General features: G+C 35.3%; 1 protein-coding gene across 1 annotated transcript; it reads right to left on the bottom strand.

Annotated features, from left to right (window-relative positions):
• Positions 1-6,749: 6,749 nt before the first annotated feature.
• Positions 6,750-7,783, bottom strand: LOC143588739 (uncharacterized). The gene is made up of 2 exons (XM_077069667.1): positions 7,289-7,783; positions 6,750-7,079 (listed from the first exon to the last, which is right to left on the bottom strand). Exons 1-2 carry the CDS (start codon positions 7,781-7,783, stop codon positions 6,750-6,752), a joined length of 825 nt encoding a protein of 274 aa, XP_076925782.1.
• Positions 7,784-24,407: the final 16,624 nt, after the last annotated feature.

The raw sequence follows: 24,407 nt of genomic DNA, 5'->3' as shown, positions 1-24,407 counted from the left end.
ATTTTTCGAGAATCGTTTGGTATTAATGGGTTATTTATCGGTTAATTATAACACATAAAATGAATTTTTATTAATAAATAGTTAAGCATATAAATTCTAAAAGTATTTTTATAAAATTATACAAATTTTAATTAATTTTACAAAAACTCTCTTAATTTATATATAATTACATAAATAACTTTGATATTTTAAAGAATTAGATTATATATGTTTTAATAAAACCGGCAGTTTTATGTTTAACGAACTGACTGGTACCTCAAAATGTCAAAAGTTTAAGCTATCTCTTTGACCGGCTATCTCTCTTATTCCTTCCTGATTCGTTCCGGCTTCTCGTTTAAGCTTATTATGACTCGTTTTTCGCCCTTTTCAACCACGTCCAACTTTCGGAACCTATAAAACACAAATATGTTAGTATACAAATTCTAACTAATAATGAAAAAACTAATAAAATAATACATTAAATATACAAGGGAAATATAAAAAATTAACAGTTTATCACTATCATTATTAAACTTCAGTTAAGATTCATTATCACCAAGATGGTACAATGAAAGTTTAGCCAATAATAAACATAATGTTAATCATCAAAGTAATAGATACAAACATGATCGAATTGAAACAATCTAACCAATTTGGATGACTGATTATTTGATGCTAATGACTTCTTCCAAGTGCTTAATCTCCTTAATCTTCAAGGTTCTGGTGGATGGAATAATTCCCTTATTAATGTTGGTGAAAATAGGTGGTTGAAGTGGAGTAAATGAGGTTGTAAGGTCTATTGAATGTGGAAGATAAGCATTCAATTTATATATTGATCAGGTGCCCAAAACACGGTAGTGCTAAGAAAGCAAGACCATTGTGACATTTTTGTTCGGCAGCATCGAGTGCTTATTGTTAGATCGTGCAGTAAGGGAAAACACGATCGTATTAAGAAAAGCACGGTCATGGTGAGTCCACAACAGTCCAAATTTTTTCCTTTTCTCTTGTACTAAACAATGGGTGTGTTTTGGGAAGGCACGGTAATGTTTAGCTTCGGAACCTTCTATTTTGTTTTTTACCTCTTTTTTTTAATAACATGGGTGTGTTGAGGTTAACATGGCAATGTTTTGTCCTCCTGAATTTTATCTTTACTTCGTAAGCTCTAGACATGGTCATGCCTTGATTCACCATGGGGTGTGCTGAGTCTGTTTTCACTGTTTATCTCCGTTTTTCTTTAGTAGCTTGTTAAATTTCTAAGGGCTATATTTACCTATAGATAGAACTTATAACCGTTAGTGGTTAGTTATTCTGTTATAATTGCCGAAATTATGCTTAATTGGTGATATTTTAGTGACGAAAAGATGTATAAATTATTATACATCAATCTCCTGCTATATATTGTTTTTCACCTTTTAGACGTGCATCATGAATTCTTTTTTTTCCTTTCCTTGTAGATTCTTGAATTGTCATAAGCTTGCATCCTGAGTTTGTCTAGCTCATGTAGCTGCATGAATCTGTTTTACCCAATGGATGCAGATCTAGTTTGGCGGTTTTAAGTGCCTAATATGCTTTGTGTTTTAGCTCGACTAGGATACGGCATGCCTTTACCCTACACCGATTTGAATGGTGTTGTGCTTGTAGGAGTTTTGCATGCAGTACGAAAAGCCCACAAAGAGGTGTCTAGTTTCTCCGACTAGTTTCTACGGTTATAAATGACAGTTTTCTCCAAGATTCCTTCGATACCCCGATTGGTGATTTCTAACTGACCACTAGTTTAGGGGTGATAAGGTGTACCGAGTCGATGACGCACCCAGTATCTTGTCAATACTTTTTTCATTTGCGCATTGCAGAAGTGTGTTCCTTGATCGCTTATTAGTGCTTAAGGAATACAAAAACGAGAAAATAGTTTCTTCAGAAATTTGACCACCATCCTAGCATCATTCATGGGTAAAGGGTGGGCTTCAACCCATTTGGACACCTAGTCTACCGCAACTAGGATGTAGTGATGAACAATTGATGTTGGAAATGGTCCCATGAAGTTGAAGCCCCAAACGTCAATTACCGCAAACCTGGAATGGTCTTTGTAGCATTTCATATTCAGATGAGATGTTGCTAGCACATTGGCATGTATCGAATGACCGAACCATTAACGTTCATCTTGATAAATGGTAGGCCAATAGAAGCCAGCGTCGAATACTTTCTTTACAATTTCCGATGCTTCAAGATGACCTCCTGATGGTCCATGGTCACATTATTTCAGGATCTTACGTGCTTCATATCCATACACACATCTTCTAATGAGATGATCGGCTACTACGCGAAATAAGTAAGGACCCTCCCAAAAGTAATACTTGGCATCAAAAAGAATTTCTTCCTTTTCTAATTACTATATCAGTAAACCAAGGATGATCAGCGAACCAAGAATAATCTCCCAAACTTCATTTCTTTGAGAAAGATTCCACTGGCTTTGTAATTTACTATATTAGCTAACCAAGGATGATCTCTGTGACATTCATCATTTTTGAAAGCCAAAAACCGGAACCATTTTAAAATTTCGACATCTTTCGGATCTTCATTTATTAATAAAATGGTGAATTATTTTTGTATTTATGTTCATGATGTTGTTTAGGTTTATAATGTTGTTTTATTATATTTGATGTTACAAATTTAATTCTAAGTATTATATTATCTTTCTTTAATCAATTGAGTCAAAGACATTTAATGGGTTTAAAAATTCAATTAGTTAAAATCCATGATTTCAAGCCTTATGATTATCCTCTTGACTAGCCGTCAAATTAACTCACTTGACCTTGTTATTAACGATTTTGAGCTTATATAAAGTTCATTCATTCTCTATATTCCTTGCACAACTAATTTACACTCAAAATCATTCAAGCTTGACAAGTTCTCTTAAGTCTCAAGTTTGACTTTTAAAAGACAATTGCTCAAGAATTATTATTTTCTTTTTCTTTTTGATCCAATCCACGGGTATTGTTTATTTCTTATCATTACGCATAGCGATTGTTTCCATGATGAAAACCCAAACGACATTCATGGAGACATATCATCCTTTATAATCGGCTCGCTTATGTTCGGTTTATGAATTTATGTTTAAAAGTCAACTTTTATTTTAACAAACTAATAATCAAGAACAAACATTTTTTAACATACCACTTCATCTTTTTCAAATTATGTTACTCACAACCCCGACTCAATAACCGGGTTCGTGTCCGACCAAAAAACGAACCACTCGTTAAACTAGTTTTCTTAATTAATTGTTTGGTTGGAACAAAGCGGACTCATCTAAATTAATTAATATTTATTATAACCCATTTGTTTTTTTAAGACTAAAATAAATTAACTTAACAAATCAAATAACCAAAATCTTTTTTATAATCCCAATATAGAAAACGATTCACATTTATCGTACACATGTTAATATTATTCTTGCATATTGTTTATGATTATACGTGAACTTGCTTGCAACATGTTTACTGTTTTTATGGTGGAAGTTACGCAAACGCATACATATAATGGGAGAGTCCGACGGGACGTACCTGCGCCGTCTAACGTTACGACTTCGGTTGTTTACGTAAGGTGGTTCTCATTTAGCCGACTTCTATTCCCCGACTTCTGTGGCTTCGGCTAAATGAACGGGGGAGGACGACACTATTTGATTTCATTTACATTATGTTTGAATGTTTATTGCTTGACGATCGGTGAATCACACTTTTTATATATATTTATATACGCAAAAACTTATGAAAACTCACCAACATGTGTTGTTGACAAAATATATTATTGTAAACGTGCTGCAGGTTAATACGATGAAGTGACAGGACAAGAAAATTAGTTATACCTTAGGATTATTTCAATGAATAATATTTTCTTCATTTAGATGTGATGTTCTTTTTGTCTTATTATCAAACTATTTGTGTACTTGTGAAATTATGAAATAAAATAAATATATTGTCACTATTAATAGCGTTACAAGCTTATGAGTGATTTGTACGTTGCACTCGGGCGTATTCCGCTTAAAGCCGGGGTGTTACGATTTCCTTTATGAGTATATGCATAAAAAATTCGTAAGGAAAATTGTCATTTATTTTGACTCCCGTTGTTCCTTGTGAAGTTGGGCATTCCAGATGAGAAAGATGATCGGTCGCAACATTTTCAGCAGCCATCTTGTCCTTGATTTTGATATCGAAATCATGTAGAAGTAAAATCCATCGGATTAGACGGGGTTTAGCATCTTGTTTGCTGAACAAGTACTTAATCGCCACATGATCTATGTAGAAGATGGTTTTTGAAAGGACTAGATAAGAACAAAATTTGTCAAATGCATACGGCCTTAAGTTCCTTCTCGATAGTTGTTTAATTCTCCTGAGCATCATTGAGAGTCTTGTTAAGAACTGTCTTCCTTGGATAAGCAGATACTACCGATTTTTACAAGACTAGCTCTAGCGCTAGCTAAGAATTGTCTTCATAGGATAAGGGGTACAAAATTAGCTTCATCCATATCCAAAATCCCGAAGTCGACTAAAAAGACAAATTTGTCGATTTTCACTAACATGTTTTTAACTATGCCTCTTAGGTATTTCACTGATCTATCGGCTAGTTGAATGCTCAAATGGGATTTTTCCAAGTCCTAGCTTGGTGAATACTGTATAATGCATTAGGTTTATGGTAGCTCTTAAGTTTACTAAAGCATTGCTGAAAAACAAGTTCCTTATCAGACATGGATAGTGAAACTTACCAGGTCAGTCATTTTCTTCGGAAGCTTGTTCTGGAGAATAGAGGAGTATTCTTCATTGAGTATCATATGGGATAGCCTTCTAGCTTCCTTTTGTAGGATATAACTTCTTTCAAGAACTTTGTATATTTTGACATTTGGGAAATTGCTTCTATGAATGGGAGGTTAATATGTAGTTGCTTAAAGAGTTGTAGGAATTTGCCATATTGTACCTCCATCTTTTATTGTTTAAGGCGATCTAGATAAGGAATTGGTGGAACATATGGTTTCTCAGGTTCTTTGATAGGTTTAGGAGTAGTTGGGTTAGGTTGATTGTTTTGTGTGTCAAGAATCTCATTCACCTTCAAATTGGATAAATGTGACTTGTGAGTTGTTTGTAGCAGTTATGCAACTTCTTAGGGTTATAGCATTGGCTTGAGCATTGGGGTTGGTAATTGTGTTATTAGGGAGTCCTACAGGCGGTCTCTCAGAAAGTAACTGGGCTAACTGGCCTACTTGGTTTTCGATGTTTTGCAAAGATGCCTTCAGGTTCCTTAGCTCCACTTCATTCTTCATGAGTCGGTCTTCGGTCAATTTGTTTGAAGCGCCAGTACTTGTTGTGTGTTGCGATAGAACAGTCTCCGCTATAAATCCACCATTTGGTTATTGGTTGGCACTTGCACCTTGGTTATGGTATGGAGGTTTAGGTTGAGAGTGTTGGTTTTGATTGAAAGGCCATATATCATAGCCAGGTGGGGCTTGATTGTTGGCTCCATCCCTCCCGCTGAAGTTAGGATGATTTCTTCAACCAGGGTTGTAAGTCTTACCATACATGTTATTTTTTCGGCTTACGAGTTCTTCGATAGTCATACTTTTGTAGTATTTGACCTTGTGATCTCCCCACACGTGTCAAACTTTACCTTTGCTTTGACTAGATCAGACTAAAGCTGTTCAAATTTCTTTAAGAGGGCCTCAATGGTGTATGCCTTTGTGTGATGGTTTGATCGAGGTGGATATAGGCAAAGCTTTTCTTGGCAGTTTTTTCTAACATCTTGAATGCCTCATTCGGAGACTTGGTTCCGAGATCTCCACCAGCGACATGATCGATTGCTTGTTTGTTTTGACAAGTATGAGCGTCGAAAAATTTTTAGACTTGAAGCCACTTGTTCAATCCATGGCGTGAACATCGTTGAAGAAGGCTCTTGTATCTCTCCCATGTTGCATGTAGTGACTCATCGTCATCAGTCCAGAATCTTGTGATGCCGACACGATACTTGGCAGTTTTGTTGGGTGGAAAATATTTTAGAAGGAATTGCTCTACCATCTGATCCGAGTTAGTGATAGAACCGGATGATAAAGATTCAAGCCATTTCAAGGCGTGGCCATAAAGCGAAAACATAAAGAGTTTAATTCTAGATTGATCTTCGAAGCAATTTTGGTTTTTGAAAGTTCCACTTATTCAAAGAAATCGGGAATTAAGGATCTTCATCGTGAAGTACATGAAATTGGACAATTTTTAATCATATGAATTGTACTAAATTTGATTTCAAAGTTTAGAAGAATTTCAGGTGGTGCAACACTATTGTCAAAGCCGTCGAGTGTCGGTTTGCCATATTGGCTAATGTTTAGCCCATTGTTTAGTTCTGCCATCATAGGCTCCTCTTGGTTCTCCTCGGTTGTTGTATCTCCTTCTGGTTGTCCTTAACTCCTTCGGTTGCTATTTATGCCCGAGTGCATGTTCTTCGGTGAAAGTAGCGTTCAGGTTCGGAAAGTGGTGAAATGAGTTCGGGACTAGATGTAGAGGACATAGACTAACTTTTTTTTTTTGGGTAAAGGGTTACCCCGGTGATTCGATTAAAACTTCAACCAAAAAAAAACAAGTAGTATGACAGAGTATCATACTAGTTCATGTAAACGACATGCCAATTACACGAAAATACCCACCAGCCAAGCTAGACCCCCCAATTACAAAACACAACACCCTTCCACTATATTACATGTTACATAGTGAAAAAAAAAAAGAAAAACAAACAAAGACTCAACCATAGCCGTCCCCAATACCAGAAATCTTCCATTTTTGCCATACACGGTTCTTCGTTTCCGTATTCTTGAACTTTAACGTGATAATCTTCAAAGTTATGGTCTTCATAATCACCTCCCTAAGTTGACAGGGAGTTCTTCTATTAGACGTAAAGAGTCTTGAGTTGCGCTCTTGCCATATAAAATACGAACACGCTGCTACTCCAATCTTCTCAATAATAGCACTAGCCGAGCGATTGTTTGCTCGGGACACCATATAATCAACAATATTATTCCAGCTACTATCCACATGATCCATATCAAACATTGGTCTCATTTGATTCCACACCTGTTTAGAGAAAATACAATCAAAAAATAAATGATCATGTGAGTCAGGACCCCTCAAGCACAATGAGCAGCACATGAGATTCAGATTTGTCAAGCTTGTTGCATCCCACTCTTTCATTCTATCTTGCGTCTTCAACTTCCGTCCTGCCACATGTGAAACGCATGTCTCGGAATACACTGATTAAACCATACAATTTTTGCCCAATTCACCTCAGGTTGCCTCACCCGAATCGAATCCCAAGCAATAGCGGCTGAAAACGCCGTATAATCCTTTCCAAAAACTCGCCAAACCAAAGCATCTCTTTTATTTGGATCAATAATAGGTATTGGAATATTAATAAGGACTGGAAATAAATCATACCAAGCAACCGGCCATCTCCAAGTCCCAAACTCAACCAACTCAGCCACATTAGAGTCCAAATCAAAACCAGATCTAGCAATAATCCTTGGAGTAATAAAACCCCGTAAAGGGCTAAAGTCATTCCACCTATCACTCCAAGAATTCGTATCCATACCATCACCAATAAGTTTCCATATAAACGGTCTAAAGGTCTCACGGATCTTAAGGATCTTGCGCCAGCCCCAACTAACATTCCCACGCAACTGAGCCTCCCAAAAATTTCGACATTTCAGCTTGTACATTTGAACCCATTGAACCCATAATGAATTTCTATTAGACAAGATACTCCAAACATGGTAGGCCATAAGCACTTTATTAACATCCGTTAATCGATGAATACCCAACCCCCCCCCCCCCCCTCCGACTTCAGAAGACACACAGAATTCCAACAAGCTTTAGATTTATACTTACCCTCATTATCGGATCTCCAAAGAAACTGTCTCATCTTTTGTTCTAAATCTTTAATAATTTGAGAAGGAAGGATAAAAACTGAAGCCCAATAAACATGCAAAGACGAAAGAACCGAATTTACCAATTGAAGCCTACCCGCAAACAATAGAGATTTATTTTTCCAATCATCCATTCGGTTTTCCATCTTTTCAACCAGACCCTTACAATCCGAATAGAGAAATTTTGTGGAGATAAGCGGGACCCCCAAATAACGCACCGGTAATTTCCCTTACTCAAACGGCATCCAAGAAAGAATAGCCTGTCTAACCTCATCCGCCACATTCCCAAAGAAGACCGTACTATTAGCAACACTCGGGACCAAACCGGACACTTCTTTGAACTCCTCTAACGAATCCATAATAATTTTACTAGACCTTACATCACCCCTAGAGAAAAGGAATAAATCATCCGCAAAACACAGATTGATTAACCGTTGTTTCTCACATAAAGCATGAAACCTGAAGTTAAGATTTTGGCGAACAGCCCTATGGAGTAAAAGAGTTAGCACTTCCATCACCAAAGTGAAGAGATAATGAGACATAGGATCACCCTGCCTCAAGCCTCGTTTCCCATCAAAATAACCATGAATGTCTCCATTAATACAAATAGAGAACGAGGCGGTAGTCAAACATTCCATAATCCAATTAACCATCACATCATGAAATCCGAACCCAACTAGAATTCTATGAAGAAAATCCCAACTAACCGTGTCATAAGCCTTTTGAATATCAACTTTAAAAGCACATCTAGGAGTTCCTTTGTTCAAATGATAATTATGCATTAATTCTTGGGTAAGAAGGATATTATCTGAGATTCTTCTCCCCGGTATAAATGCTAATTGGTTAATACTTACCACTTCATCCAACCCCACCTTAATTCTATTAGAGATAATTTTGGTGATGCATTTATACAGCACATTACAACAAGCAATAGGACGGAAATCAGTAACAGATTTAGGTGTGGGTACCTTAGGGATAAGAGCAATGATAGTATGATTTACATCCCGAAGCATTCTTGTATGCATAAAGAAATCCCTTATCGCCCCACACACCTCATTCCCAACTACATCCCAAGCCCCCTTGAAAAACGCAGCCAAGTACCCATCCGGACCTGGGGCTCTATTATTCCCAATTGAGAAAATCGCCTGTTTAATCTCCTCATTTGTAACCGGTTTTACCATTTCATTAGCTGAACCCATAGACAATTTATTAGTAAATAGTCCATGCAGACTAAGATTATCTATATGACTTATTGAACCCAAAAAATTCTGATAGTGATCAACAAAGGCCTGAGCAACCGAGTTACCTTCAAACACCACCCCATCCTTATTTTTAACTCTTTCAATTCTCCCTCTATGGTTTCTACATTTGAGAGATCTATGAAAATAGGCCATATTTGAGTCACCAGCATTAAGCCACTCAATCTTAGCTTTTTGTTTCAAGAAACATTCTTCATCATACACCGCTTCCTCAAACTCCTTCAAACAAGCGGCTGCCATTTCACGCAGCTCCAAATCATTAGGGTTACCATCCACTTGAGATTGCAACAAATCCAGATTCGATCTTAAGATTGTAACTTTAGAGTGCAAATTACCTTGATCATATAAAAGCTTTCTCAAAGCTGGTTTTGCAGCTCTCAACTTTTTAACCACACAAATCATTTTATTTCCCCTTACCTTCTTACCCCAAGCCTCTTTCACAGCATCCTTAAACCCCCTCTAACCAGAAAATTTGCAAACTTAAATGGCTTAGGTTTCCATCTAGTAATTGACAGGAGCTTGAGAACACATGGAGAATGATCCGACACACGATAAGGCTGAAAAATCGCATACGAAGACCTAAAAGATCAATAAATTTCATGTTCCCCATAATTCTATCAAGTTTCTTTAAAATCCCAATACCCTTCTTTGGTTTTTGATTCCAAGTATAATGTAATCCCGAGCTATTGATATCCAACACCTCAATCTGATTTATACACTCCTTAAAGTCTCTCATACCCGTGTTAATTTTTGAAACACCTGCATAGCTATCTTCCAACGTGAGGGAGACATTAAAGTCCCCCAATATAACCCACGGTTTATCTTGTATAAACTGTTTTTGGATGCAGAGATCCTTCCATAAGTTTCGCCTTTCCATATAACAATTCTTCGCATACACAAAGGAACAAAAAAGCATTTTCTTATCAATCTAAAAATAAACTTGAGCATGCATAACCTGCGAAGACTGGGACAGCACCATTACATCGACAGCATCCGAGTCCCACCCTAGAATGATACGAGTACCTTTATCATAAACATTGCCATTAGAAGTCCACTCCCACTTTCTAAAAACCCTTTTGCACACATCAAAAAGACTACTAACATCCACATGCGACTCCAAAATTGCACACACTTGAAGATTATTTTCAGACATAACATGACGAACCACAGTTTGTTTAAGCGAGCAGTTCAGCCCCCTTACATTCCAAGCAGCTATACTACACATGAGAACCGTCTAAACCGGGAGTGCTTGCCCCCTCAGATAAACTATCATCTATTAGCCGACCCAATTAAGTTTTTGATTCTTTAAATTCCTCCTCCATATCTGAATCATCCTCAATAACCTTATTTTCCCCAACCTTCAAATGTTCCTGATTAACTTGTTCCACCGTATTGGTCTCAATATCATTCAGAACAGCAAAAGAATTAGCTGTTAAAACCTCCACCAAATCAACTGTAGGTTTAGCATTAGATGTACTCGGTTGATCCCTTTTCTTGACTGGCCTATACTCAAATCTTTTTTTTAAGTTTTGGGATCTGAAATCCCGGTTTATGTGCCGCCTTATTCATCTTTACCTCTTGGAACCCATCAGCATCAATCTTTTTATCCTTGACGTCAATCCTAGGCTGTTTAGGACAATTGGCGTCAACATTCCCAAACACACGGCAAGCATTACACTTTGGAGGTTTCCATTCATACTCTACTTTCATCGTTTCCCGAATATACCCATCCTCCTCTAACTTAGGAATAGCCACAACCAATTTTTCTTTTAATTCCTTCTCTGAGTCAAGCTCAATCATAGCCCTAGCATAGCTGCTTCGTCCCCAACTTTCCAAACACATAGAACTCGTATAAGAGTCAAGAAGTTTTTGATTACCCAGTTTTGTGGCCAATAGACTAAGCCCATCTTCCGTGTATGCAGCCAATGGAACATTATGGATCTTAACCCACACCGGAACCCTTTTTATGTCATCCTTCTTTAGAATAGCCGTTGGAGTCCAAACATTCAAAATAATAGACACATTACGAATCAGCCAAGGTCCTCCTTCAAGAACATTTTCCATTCCTCCCTTAGTCCTCAAACTTAAAGAAGAAAAATCCATTCGCATTCATCATAACCTTCTGCAATCCAAACTTGGTCCAGACATTCTTTACAAAATGTTCAATAACCGGAAAAGGTAATTGCTTACCAAGAAAGTACCCAAACAAAGTATTTGTAAACCTATCTTGCACCCTTTTGACTGTTTCCCTTGGAATAACAATATCCACATTATCAAGTTTCACAGCAGCCTCAAGATTACGGAAATTTACCTTCTTATTTGGACCACTATTAACAACTGATGCAAACGAAACACCACCTATTGCAGCAGCATTTTTATTATTATTATTATTTTCCAAAGCATCTCCAAAACTTACCTTACCATCTTCCATATCCGGATTTGAATCACTTGCATCACCATAAAGTTGTGGAGGCTGATCTTTCTTACGCAACGGGATATAAAACGTAGAATTCTCCATGAAAGAAACTGAAGATCTTGCATTTGATTAGTTTGCAGCCAACGACGTTTTTAAAATTCCCCTACGAGGAGGAATACCATCAATTTTTGTTACCTTTTTGGCTGAAAAACCATGATTCAATCGTTCAATGTTAATATCACTTGGTGGCCGATCCATAACATCACTAACACCTCTCTCCATAATCAAACACAGCCCATGCACAAGAAAAACGAAAAACACCAAAGAACCCTAATATAGAATGACGGCAGCAAGGAACATAAAAGAAAAGAACGAGCAAAGTTTAGAACTGAGGGTTATAGTCAAGGATTACTACCAATAAGGAATCCGAATGAACCCCAAACCCTAAACAAGATCGATCACAAGAAGAACAAATTTCAGCAAAGTCGCCATTCTAGAGAGAGAATTAGGACATAGACTAACTAGGAAAGTAAAACAATCAAATGGCCTAACTAAAACTGAGCTAAGATAACCAACTTATCAATTAGAAAGATAAAAATAAAAAATAAAACTAAAAATAAAGAAGATAGAAAAATTTTATGTTCTTTTTGATAGGTTTTTAAATATAAACATTGTATACAATGTTTAATATGGACTATTTGTAAAAATTCACAGTGTTTCCCCGGTAACAGCTCCAAAAACTTGATGTGTGTTGTGAGTAGAGTATGGAAAGAGCTTGTTGAGTCTTTCAAAAGTTTGTTCACACAAAGTCGAATTTTAAATTTATAAAAATAATTATTATCTTAACTAAACCACACACAAATATGCAAGTGTACCTATAGAATATGTAGTAAGTTATAGGTAAGAACTAAATATCGATCTATTGACACACTTGTTGATTTTCACTACTAAATCATTATATTTACATCATAGTGGTTTTGGGTTGATAAATAAGTTTTAAAGAGAAATTTAAAAGCATAAATTAAAGATGATATTTTTGGGTTTTTATATTTTAAAGAGATGATCAAGGATAAAAGTGAATCATCTTGGTTAAAACTCCTCTTAACTTGGTTTAGTAATTATTTGGTAAACATGTGATATAAGCTTTCTATGGTGATTAAATGTGGGAATAACGTGTAGTTTCTAAATCATGTTATTCCATGATAGTTAATAGTTAAGAAAAAAGTATGCATAAGTTCATGACATCCAATAAAACATCATTTTAGGTAAGCAAGTGATTTATAATAAGTATCTATAAGATAACTTCTTTAAAGATGAGACAATCCCCTAAATTACTAAGTGAATTGACCTCGATATTTTAGTAAAAATAACCTTTGTTTTATACTTAAAATACCAATTAATATTAGTTATTAAGTTGTAAAGGATTAACCTTGAATTATCAATTATTAACCCACACAACTCTTGAATAATTATAGAACTCATATAATAACCACCCAAGAGTTGTTTAAATATGTTATGTTGCACGCTCACTTGACAAGTAGATAATCGATTTAGTGGATGAATGCCAACAATTCGTTTTCACAACATTGTTAATTATTCCTCTTTTAAAATGATCAATTACCAATAATACTTCACTTAATCCATGTCAATATTAGGATTTATGTTTTTTTCTCAACCAAGCCCTTACAAGAATGGCAGTTCCACGGCTTATCATTAAGCTCGGTTAACGTTCATAACCAAGGCCTCACAAGACTAGAAATTCATTGGCTTATTTTCAAGTTTGGCACTTGGGGTATATTTTAAGAGTATTTTAATGTTCTTCATCAAATGATAATTGTAACATAACCTTTACTTATTAAAAATCGACTTGTTTAACTATTATTATACTACAGTTAAGATTCATTATAACCAAGATGATACTATGAAAATTTAGACAATAATAAACATAATGTAATCATCCAAGTAATAGATATAAACATGATCAAATTGAAACAATCTAATCAATTTGGATGACTAATCTTTGATTCTAATAACTTCTTCCACAAGCTTAATTTTCTTAATCTTCAAGCGTTTGATGGATGGGACAATTCCCTTATTAATTGTGGTGAAAGGAGGTGGGTGAAGTGAATATAATGGTGTTATAAGATGTATTGAATGTGGAAGATGAACATTCAATTTGTAGGCTGATCAGGTCATCAAAACAATGTCGTGTTTAGAAAAACACGGCCATGGTGACTTTTTTGTCGTGTTGTAATAAATGTTCATTGTCAGATTGTACAACAAATGTGAACATGGTCGTGGTGAGTTGGGCACAGCTGTGGTGACTTCCAGAATAATCAAAATTTGTAATTTTCTCTTGTACTTTCAGCATGGGGTGTGTTTTGGTTAACATGGTCATGTTTAGCTTCAGAATCTTCTATTTTGTCATTTTCTATTGTACTTACAACATTGGGTGTGCTTTGGTTAACATGGTCGTGTTATAACTTCTTGATTTTTTGTCTTTTCATCGTATGTTCAAGGCATGGCCACGCTTGATTCACCATGAGGTGTGTTGAGTTTTTTTCATCATTTTCTTCATTTTTCTTCATATATCAGCTCATTTTATTCTTTAGGTTTAGGGCTATATTTACCCATATATAGAAATTATAAACGTTAGTGGTTATTTATTTTAATATAATTACCTATATTAAGCTTTTTTGGAGATATTTTAGTGCTGAAAAGATGTATAAGTTATAATACATCACATCTCAAATGGAACAACACACAAAATCCTAGAGGATGAACTTGGAAAATGAACACAATAATGTTTCAACTAATCCATTTGAAAAGTAGTCAAAGGGTAACAAACATTAGAGAAAGAAAATACGGTAGTAAAGAGACAAATCTTTTTTGCACAACTCGTCGCACATCCTCGAATTGAAGAAGACAAGGTTGAAGATGAAAAGGAATTTGATATTCAAAAGAAAATGTCAGCATCTCCTCTTTCATCAATAAAGAGCGTGAAACGCTCAGATCACCACGATACATAACGATATAACCAAAACAAGTAATCATAGCTAACCTGAGGAAAGGGAACTAGCAGAGAAACCAGAGAAATTAGAAGGAAGAGGAACGATGAAGAAACAAATATAGGGTTTATTTTGTAGTAAATGAAGTTTGAAAACAGGAGGGCTCATCGATCACCCCCACATGTCCCAACGAATTTAAACTCATTCGCTGGATCACTTTCATAAGAGGCAAGCTACTCGACAAGACGTTTTGCCCAAGGTCATCATAACCTTCGTTTTAAAACACGACATGCGAAGAAAAGAGATGGAGTTTATAACAGAAGCGTGAAGCACCAGGTGCCAAAGCGAGAGCCCTTGGTACACGTGGCGAACATACTTACATAATTTTTATATATATATCACCGGATTTAAGCATCACGGCTCATAATCAAGCTACTATATTTAAGAACTATATATGATTTAATATAAAAAATACCTACACATACAACGTAAAACGCATATTGTATAACATTTATATGCTAAAAAAACCACTTCCGTACGAAATGGTGAGCGCCTCGACCTCGCTTTAGGTTGCTTTTTTAGCCTAAAAATCTCGTCTCAAGCTCGCCTTTTAAACATCGCTCGCCTTGACTAGCATAAAGCGAAGAGACCATCTTCTTAGCTCGCCTCAGGCACACTTTTTTTTTACCTAGATCATAACATAAAAACTATAACAATGCTCCACCTACCATATTCGGAACATAACTCCTAAGCCTAAACAAAGGTGTTTGGGCCCAAGACTTGGGGAACTTGTAGGAGATATTCTCGAATAAGCCCAATAGGCAAAATGGACCCAAGCCCAGGAGACAGAAGAAAAGGTCAACAAGGCAACACGGAAAAGGTGCCAACCATCTGTATGGGAGAGTATTTCAATGCACTCAGAAGCGAGGACAGGCAGTCAATACTAAGATCTGGTCCGCCTACTTCTCACCGAGAGTAAGGCGGATAATACTGGACAAGTACGAGGACTAATGTAAACTGTCATGCCAATTGTAACACCCCGTAACCGCAGCGGAAACGTACACGGGATGCAACAGACACATCTGATATCAACAGCATTGCTTATAAAGAAAATACCACTACATTAATTTATAACATATTACATTGTTGCGAGTTGCGTTACTGTCTAGGTGTTACACACATATATTACCAATAAGACATTAATAAATTCATTACAAAACATAGAGCAGCAAGCTTCCAACAGGTAGCACAGATAGTTAAGCACATATCAATCATTCCAACTTGGGCATACCTAGAAAACATGTAAAGAAAACGGGTCAACTACGAATAGTTGGTGAGTTTCACTAATTTAAATAAACACTGACAAATCATTTTAATAATCATTTATTAACAATATAATCATGCTGGGAACTATGTTACCCCAGAACATTTCCATTAACTTTCTGGGAACTATGTTACCCCAGAACAATACTAACCCCTGGGAACTATGTTACCCCAGAACAATAAATACCCCTGGAAACTATGTTACCCCCAGAACAATAATAACCCCTGGGAACTATGTTACCCCAGAACAATAATAACCCCTGGGAACTATGTTACCCCAGAACAATAATAACCCCTGGGAACTATGTTACCCCAGAACAATAATAACCCCTGGGAAACTATGTTACCCCAGAACAATAATAACCCCTGGGAACTATGTTACCCCAGAACAATAACACATGATAAACATTTTATATATTCTGTGCATCAGATCATATATATATAAATGTACAAGTATTTCCATACGATCGGTATGTACTTAAATCCTTTAAATAAGACATGTTTTCCGCCCCGGGAAAATATAATTAAAACAATACATTAAAAGGGGCTCGTGAAAACTCACCTTTTTGTGAGTCGGTGAGTAATATAAGGAACAGCTACGTGCCTGGATCTGTAATATAATATCTAGTCGTTACTATATAATTCCCATAACTTAAATACGTATCAATCGGTACATCTGGGAACATTGTTAACCCAGTACTGTACTCGATTCGGGGACAATGTTAACCCCCGTGACACTTCTAAGGACTCAGATTGTGACATTGCTTAGAGTTTGACAGTCAATTTAGTTAAAGTGATGAAATTATAGCTCGGTTTGACACCCCGTTTGGCCGTGGGGCCCGTTTCCGTCATTTCGGTGCCGGAAACGGTAAAATCGGGTAAAATTACCCAAATCATCCGAATTATTTTCGGATGATTTATTTTTACTTAATTTACTTAGATTTATGAAATAGTCCATTTTTAGAGTTTTCATGTACCAGTCAGCTCGCTTATGCGAACTTTGCCGGTTTACACGTTTTTAAGCTTTAAAAACTTGTTTTTATGTTCTTTTTAGCACAAATAACTACCCGATTAGTCTCGGGTCTTGAAATTTTGCACAAACTTAATTTGACAGTAAGGAATTTTGTAAAAATTTTCCAGATTTATTTTCTTATATTTACATTTATTTATCTATTTTTAAATTTTATTAAAATACTAAATATATCAAAAATACCAAAAAACTTTAGAAAATTCCCAAATTTTTCTGGGATGATATTTATCATCCTCATAACTTTCTGGAATTTTCCCAGATTTATTTTCCTATATTTACATTTATTTATCTATTTTTAAATCTTATTAAAATACTAAATATATCAAAAATACCAAAACACTTTAGAAAAATCCCAAATTTTTCTGGGATGATCTCTATCATCCTCATAACTTTCTGGAATTTTTTCCAGTATTTAAAACTTATTTTTCAAGCCATTTTCACCCAAAACCGAGCTAGAAAGCCCTAGAACTCGTTTCACCGAAAAGCCTACTTAGACTTTTCCAACTGAGCTCAAATTTTGTGGGTGACTTTTATATGTTATAAAAAGCTTATCTTAAATTTTCCGGAATTTTTCATCATGTTTTGCTATTTTTCACTATTTTTGGCCAAAACCGAGCATTAAATTCACCAAATATTCATCTTTTATCCAAAAATTACCAAAAATTCACAGATCTCATATTTTCATGTGTAGATCATCTCTGTGAAATTTCGTGACCCGACTCTAAGCACACGTAAATCTGTCCATTTTTCATAAAACACACGAAAACCGAACTATTTTGTGTTTTCTAGCTTTAGATCGCAAGGATCTCGGTTTCTAGCCTTTGCTAGCCGCTAGATACAACACTTACAAGCACATCAACACCACACCAAGCAAGTTATACCCACAATCAAGCCATTACTTTCCTAGTGTCGGTTAAAACATCAAAACAACGATTTTGACCGTAAAAATCCGTTCTCGACTCTTTCTACTCCTTTCTTGGACCAAGATCCCTTGTATAACATGTATACATCCCTTGATCATGCAAGAGTCGGTTCCATCTCGGGTTTTCACCCATCTTTCACATGAAAACTCATTTTCACAAGATTTTAACCGTAAAATTTCATTCTAAACTCTTTTAACTAATTACTTGGATCAAAATCCTTTGTATAACTTGTATACATCCTTTGATCACACGAGAATCGGTTTCATCTCGGGTTTTCACCCATTTTTCACATGAAACCTCCTTTTCTCAAGATCATAAAGTTAGAAAACAAAATTCAAGCTTAAAAACATATGTTATACCTTCAAATCTTGGTTAGAACTTGGGTTCTTTGGATTGAATGTTTGAAGGTTTGAAGGATTTGAGAGAGTTTGAGAGATTTTGTGATAGAAAAAAAGAAAAATGAAAGATAATATGAACAAGGGGGGTGGCCGGCCATATGTGGGGGTGTGGGGGGGGGCCCACATCTCAAATATTGTCCACACATTTGGATTACGAAATCCGGATAATGTTGTGGATAATCTGGTTCAGTTCGTTTCTCGTTTAAACTCGTAATTCGGCTTGAAACGAGCCTAAAATGGTTGTTTTTCGGGTTAAAATAAAATTTATATAAAACTGATTTAAAAACTTTAAAAACTTAACCCATGACATTAAAACATCATATTATTAATAATTACGCATCTTTTTCGGCTTGATTGATCGTCTCTTGCTTGGTTTGGTGGTAAAGGTTTCGTTTAGCGTACCGACGTACCATTAAATCGAAATCCTTTTTCTGTGCTATAATTTACTTATCCCGAAGCATTAATACTTCGTAAATATCACTAAACATTATATACTTCGTCTATAATGTAATTCCCGATTCGTTCGGGTTTCAATAATCGTTCATTGGTTAATTGTAATTCCAATATGATTCACTATATAATTGAGTATGATTCATACTGTGAACCATATATATTCGTATCAATGTGCTATAACTCATATATCAATATTAAATAACACGTAAATAGTATATTCCGGCTAGGGTATACCTGGAGTTGCCGGAATCGTTACACCAATACATGAGCGTCCCATTTAAACAAGATAAAGAAAAAGAATCCAATGCATTAACTCAAGAACATTTTACACACACACGCACACACATCTTTGAGAACAAGCATTTATTTTGAATAAGAACATTCCTTGCATGTGATATCTTGTATGAAATCCGTCTTTTATAGTCACATGTAAGCATATACACATGCGGATACCTTTCCTACCATGAAGCGCTTTAAATCCATAAAGCGATGGTGGTATGTCCCAGTCAAAACACACAATATCATGGTGTGGTAATGTCGGGCTGTTACAACAATAGTTTAGCTATGAATGAGATTTTAGTAAGGGTGATTGATTGACTGAAATAAATAAACCTAACTGGCAATTCAAAAATCATGAAATCAGATTTAAAGATTTGTGTCTACTCCAACACTCAAAAATCTGTTGTCCATTTATTCTCTCACTCACAACTACTTCTTTTCTATCGATCTGTATACTATAATAAGATAAAGTGGTTGTCAGTCGTGAAGCCTCAATTTGCAATACATTTCAATCAAGTTCTGTTCAAGTGGTGATTCAGTTTGCTGGTGCCAAAGCCCAACTAAAGGAATGACGGTTTTAACAAGATTCTTTAGAAAAGAAAGAGGCATATATGTTTTTTTACACTTTAGACCCCCGAAACAGTTGAGATTTGAGATGCCCTGATTGGGACTCGAAAGAGACATCCTACTCTTAAAAGTTAAAACCCAATTCATCACATGAAATCTTTAGGCTTTTATTCTAAAACTATAAATGGGTAGCCACATTTCCATTAAATTGGTCACACATCTAGGTTGACTCGAATCAAATCTATTATACTATTAAAACAAGGTTTCTTTCCAAAAATAACTTGTATTCCCATGTTTATTTTGCTAATAAAATAATTCAAAATTAAATTAAATTACAATCAACTTCAAGATTTCTCCTAAATATCATAAATTAAAATAATCACCCTCATTGATTTAATCGATTCCACATATACTTCATACCAATTTCAGGTCAAATCCAAATTTTCATAATACACTATTGTCACCATCTTTAATCTTCAGTTCATTCCAACCAAAAATCAACAATCATCGCTAGTTCCTTCTTCGCAATGGGTATTTTCGATTGTACTAATTATGTCTTCTAACTTGATTAGTAGAACCTTCAATTGATAAGGTTACTTTCTAATTCAATGATTTTGGATTAAAAGTTAATATGAAATTAGTTGATTGTTACATTCACTATTGTTTATAGGGAATCGGGCTTTTGGAATTTCTAGGGTTAGAGGACGACAAGTGTTATACATAATTTGATGTAAGTTTAAAGCTTTGATTCAATTATTGTTTTAAATTTTGATTAGATCCATTTTTAACATCTGAATCTCAAACATGTTTATGATATTGATCCCAGGATTTAAAGGCAGACGTGATCATTAAGGGTTATCTTATATATAAACCTTAACTAATTCATTCATATACATTATATGTTTATTAGTCTACTAAATAAGTATGACCTTTAATTTATTTTTTGCAGTTAGATAACATTCTAATGCACGTCTACAAGAATGCAAACACGACGCTAGGTACGCTTAACTAATCTCTTGAGGATCAGTGAATATTTTTATGTATTAGGCCATTCTGTGTGTTTCTGATTGCATAGTTGTAACTATTTTATATGTATTGTTCAGTTATACTTTATTCGTATCTAGCATATTGAAATTGAAGAGACTAATGTGTTAATGATTGATGAGTTTAAATGTCATTCATTTGGCATAGCTTCATGTATTGAATCTTCTTAATGTGAAAATTTAAAATATTAAAAAGAAAGATAAGCATAAGAACATTTAAATAGGAAATTTGGTAAGTAAAATGATATTATCAGAAAGATGTATCTATGGTTTGGAAACTATGAGTTTGTGAAGTAATATAGTCTTCAAATAAAAGTAAAACTTATGTACTTAAAAGTTAAAACTCAGTTTTGTTAAAAAATTTTGTTGATTTTATTAAGCTCTATACAAATTCCATTTAAATGGGTAGAGCAGAATTCATGGTTTCCGAATTGATGGAAATAAAGAATTCTCACTATTTATGCTATTAAAGTAATAATACATCGTTCAATAAACTTTTATATTGTCATTATATATTAAGCTGATTGTCACAACTAAGGTTGAAATGAAGTTAGGCAAAACTAGAAATTGTCAATTATTTTCCAAAAATCAGGGCAACATTTTTCAATTTGGACCTAACAACCTAAATATCTTAAACAAGCATTTTACTAATTCTAAAACCTTTTCGACAATTCCATATTAATAAATTCTATATTCTGAAACTTTTCATAGTTAATAAATTTCTAATTTAACTGTTTTGAATAAAATGAGTTTGATTCTGTCTGAGTTATGAACGGAATGAGTTTGGGTTTAAATAAGCTCTTTTAAAACAATATCAAATTTGTTCAGAAGTTATAAGTGTTTTTTTTCAAAAGTTATAAACGTAATTTAATGTTATGAAACAAGAATGCGACAAATGAAAGATGGGGAAGTGAAGAAAGAATGTAAGAAAAATTTGATGATCTCACAATAGACTAATAGTAAATGTGGTTTTTTTAAGACATAGTATGAATAGTTTTATATTGTAAAAGTTTTAAATTATGTTATTGTATCCGTGTTTGAATTTCTAAAGTCACAAGTAGAACTACAAACCTTATATATATATATATATATATATATGAGATATTCAGATAATTGTAATTTGCATGTTCATTTAAAGTTGTATAATTGTTTATATATCTTATTATCTATGTTATTAAAGTGTTTTTTTATTAGTTGTCATTTTTTTCTTTTAGACGGAATTTATGTAAGATAATCCACTAACTTGGCGATTATAATATAAATCCACAAGGCATGCTATCTAAATAATATTAAATTCATTTTTTTATTGTATTTTTCTAACCACTCGTATATCATAACGAGTTCTAACCTAGTATACTCATACACCTAAACAGGCCCGGCTATGGGGGAGGGCTTGGAGGGCTCAAGTCCCAGGCTCAGTCCCCGTTTAGGGCCATGGGTTTCTAAACGTATTTTGTATATTAATGCAGTTTCTAGGCCAACAATTTTAAAAGCTCACTTTAAGTTTATATATTTATTTGTTTAATATAATTGATTTATAATTTATTTTATATATATATATATTAATTGTGAAGTTGCTTCCCTACACTCAATTAGTTACTGTTCTACTGCGACAGCTTTTTAATGAGCAAGTTACAACCACCTACAGCGTCTTCGTATTGCCACCTGGGTTACGCGTGTCGCTCCTCAGTCATTTCATCCTGCAATCACACAGACGCACTTGATAGATTAACCCATTCTATTCTATTGCATGCTAATTATTCTATTGCATGCTAATTCAGATTATTTCATTTGGTTTTGTGTGTATTTCTCTACCGGTTACGGCGGTGCCCTCTTTGTTTTCCGCCAGTTGTCGCCATCGTCTTCGATTGTTGGTGACAGTGCTCAGGCGTGGAGAACTGATGGTTGTTAAATATAGGGTTTCTGAGGCTTTGTTTCTTTCATCTTCATCGATAGTTAATGAGCCCTTTTGTGTTATCTTCTTATTTTCTTTTGCTCTTATCTTTTCTGCAGCTGTATTACTAGAAGCTTCAGAATCGGAATCTGTACTATAGTCATACTTTGCCTTGCAGGTATGTGTCTATTAATAAGTTTTCTTTATATTGGTTTTAATTAGCAGGCTGTAATATGGGAGGGGCTGAATTGGTTAGGGTTCTGGTCTGGGTTTATGTGAGTAAAAACTAAATACGAAAGCAAATAACTAGGGTTTTGAATTGGATTATTTTAACTACCGATTCAACTATGTTTGACTAACACCCAAGCATCTTACATTGATAGTGGTAAGAGACATGGTTTTCAAGTGGGTTTTGTAATAAAATTCAAAATACCCGGTTTTTGGGTACAAACCGGACCCGGTTCCACTGGGTTCCCATATTCTCCTACCCGGTTTTTGACTGGAATCAAGAATGATAAACGATAATTAACGCACAACTTAGAAATAACCGACTTATATTATAACCAGAAAATATAACTCAAAAAACTGATTAAAATAACTTTGGTAGTGATGGTGTTGATTGTAGTGTTTGTTGTTGTTTTCAGCACTAACTTTGTACATGTATTTATACTAGTAACCCAACTTGGTCACCAAGCATAATATGTGGTCACCACTCAACTTGGCCACCAAGATGAACTAGGGCAACAAGGTCAACTTGGGCAACAAGATGAACTTGGCCACCAAGCATATGGAAGAATGTTTCAAAATACCCCTTAGACATTAACCGACTTGTTAAAACCTCTTAGGCCCGGTTCACCGACTTGTGACCCGGAATAGAAATTAATCCAACATTCACCCCCCTAATTTCTGATTCGGATTAGTAAGGTCTTCAACTCCAAGTAACTCGCGCATCTCCGTGAACTTGATTCTTGCGAGTGCTTTAGTGAGGATATCAGTTCGTTGCTCTTTCCAGCTAATATGCTCAACATCAACCTCGCCGTCGTTGTAGCAATCTCGGGTAAAATGAAAGCGAGACTTTATATGCTTTGTTCGGTTGTGAAAAACAGGATTTTTCACAAGGGCTATTGCGGACGTGTTATCAAATTTCAACACAACTTTTCGCAACGCTTCTCCAGTCAAATCGCTCAACAACTCTCGGAGCCATACATCTTGACATGCGGCTGCTGAAGCCGCCATGTACTTGGCTTCACACGATGAGAGTGCAACTGTCGCTTGCTATTGTGAGCACCATGTAATTAGAGATTACCGTAATAAAACATGTGCCCCCTGGTACTTCTACCATCATCCTCATCTATGTTGTGACTACTATCACTATAACCTACAGGTCGTTTGGGCCCGTTCTTCCCGTACTTGATCCCGTAACTCGTCGTTTTCTTCAAATATCTCAATAGGTGTCGTATTGCCATACCATGATATTCTCGTGGGCTTTGCATATATCGACTAACAATACCCGCAGAGTATGCCATATCCGGACGAGTGTGTAATAAATATCGTAAGCAACCCACTACCTTTCGATACTCGGTTGCATCGAGTTCGACTTCTTTCTCGGCTTTTGAGTATTGACCATGATCCATCGGTACTTGAGACATATTACAATTTTGCATACCGGTCTCCTTTTGAATTCTTTTGGCGTATCCTTCTTGTGTAATTATTATCCCGTCCTCTCGTTGGAATACTTCGATTCCGAGATAGTAGGTTAACTTCCCGAGATCCGACATCTCAAACTTGGCCACCATACCCTTTTTGAAAACGGAAATTATACTCGAGCTTGTATCTGTCACAAATAAATCATCCACACATACACGGCTACGATCAAAAAATGTTTCC

This window comes from Bidens hawaiensis, unplaced genomic scaffold, assembly GCF_021521415.1.
Source record: "Bidens hawaiensis isolate Kalapana, Puna unplaced genomic scaffold, B.hawaiensis_p1.1 tig00036749_1, whole genome shotgun sequence".
Classification (NCBI taxonomy): domain Eukaryota; kingdom Viridiplantae; phylum Streptophyta; class Magnoliopsida; order Asterales; family Asteraceae; genus Bidens; species Bidens hawaiensis.
The sequence above is the reverse complement of the archived record's forward strand: the minus strand, read 5'-3'. Positions and strand labels throughout refer to the sequence as shown.

Coding starts and splice junctions, on each gene's coding strand:
- LOC143588739 (XM_077069667.1), bottom strand. CDS start 7,783: ATGGCCTACCATGTTTGGAGTATCTTGTCTAATAGAAATTCATTATGG. Junction 7,080..7,288: donor TTCGGGTGAGGCAACCTGAG/GTGAATTGGGCA, acceptor TTCTCTAAACAG/GTGTGGAATCAAATGAGACC.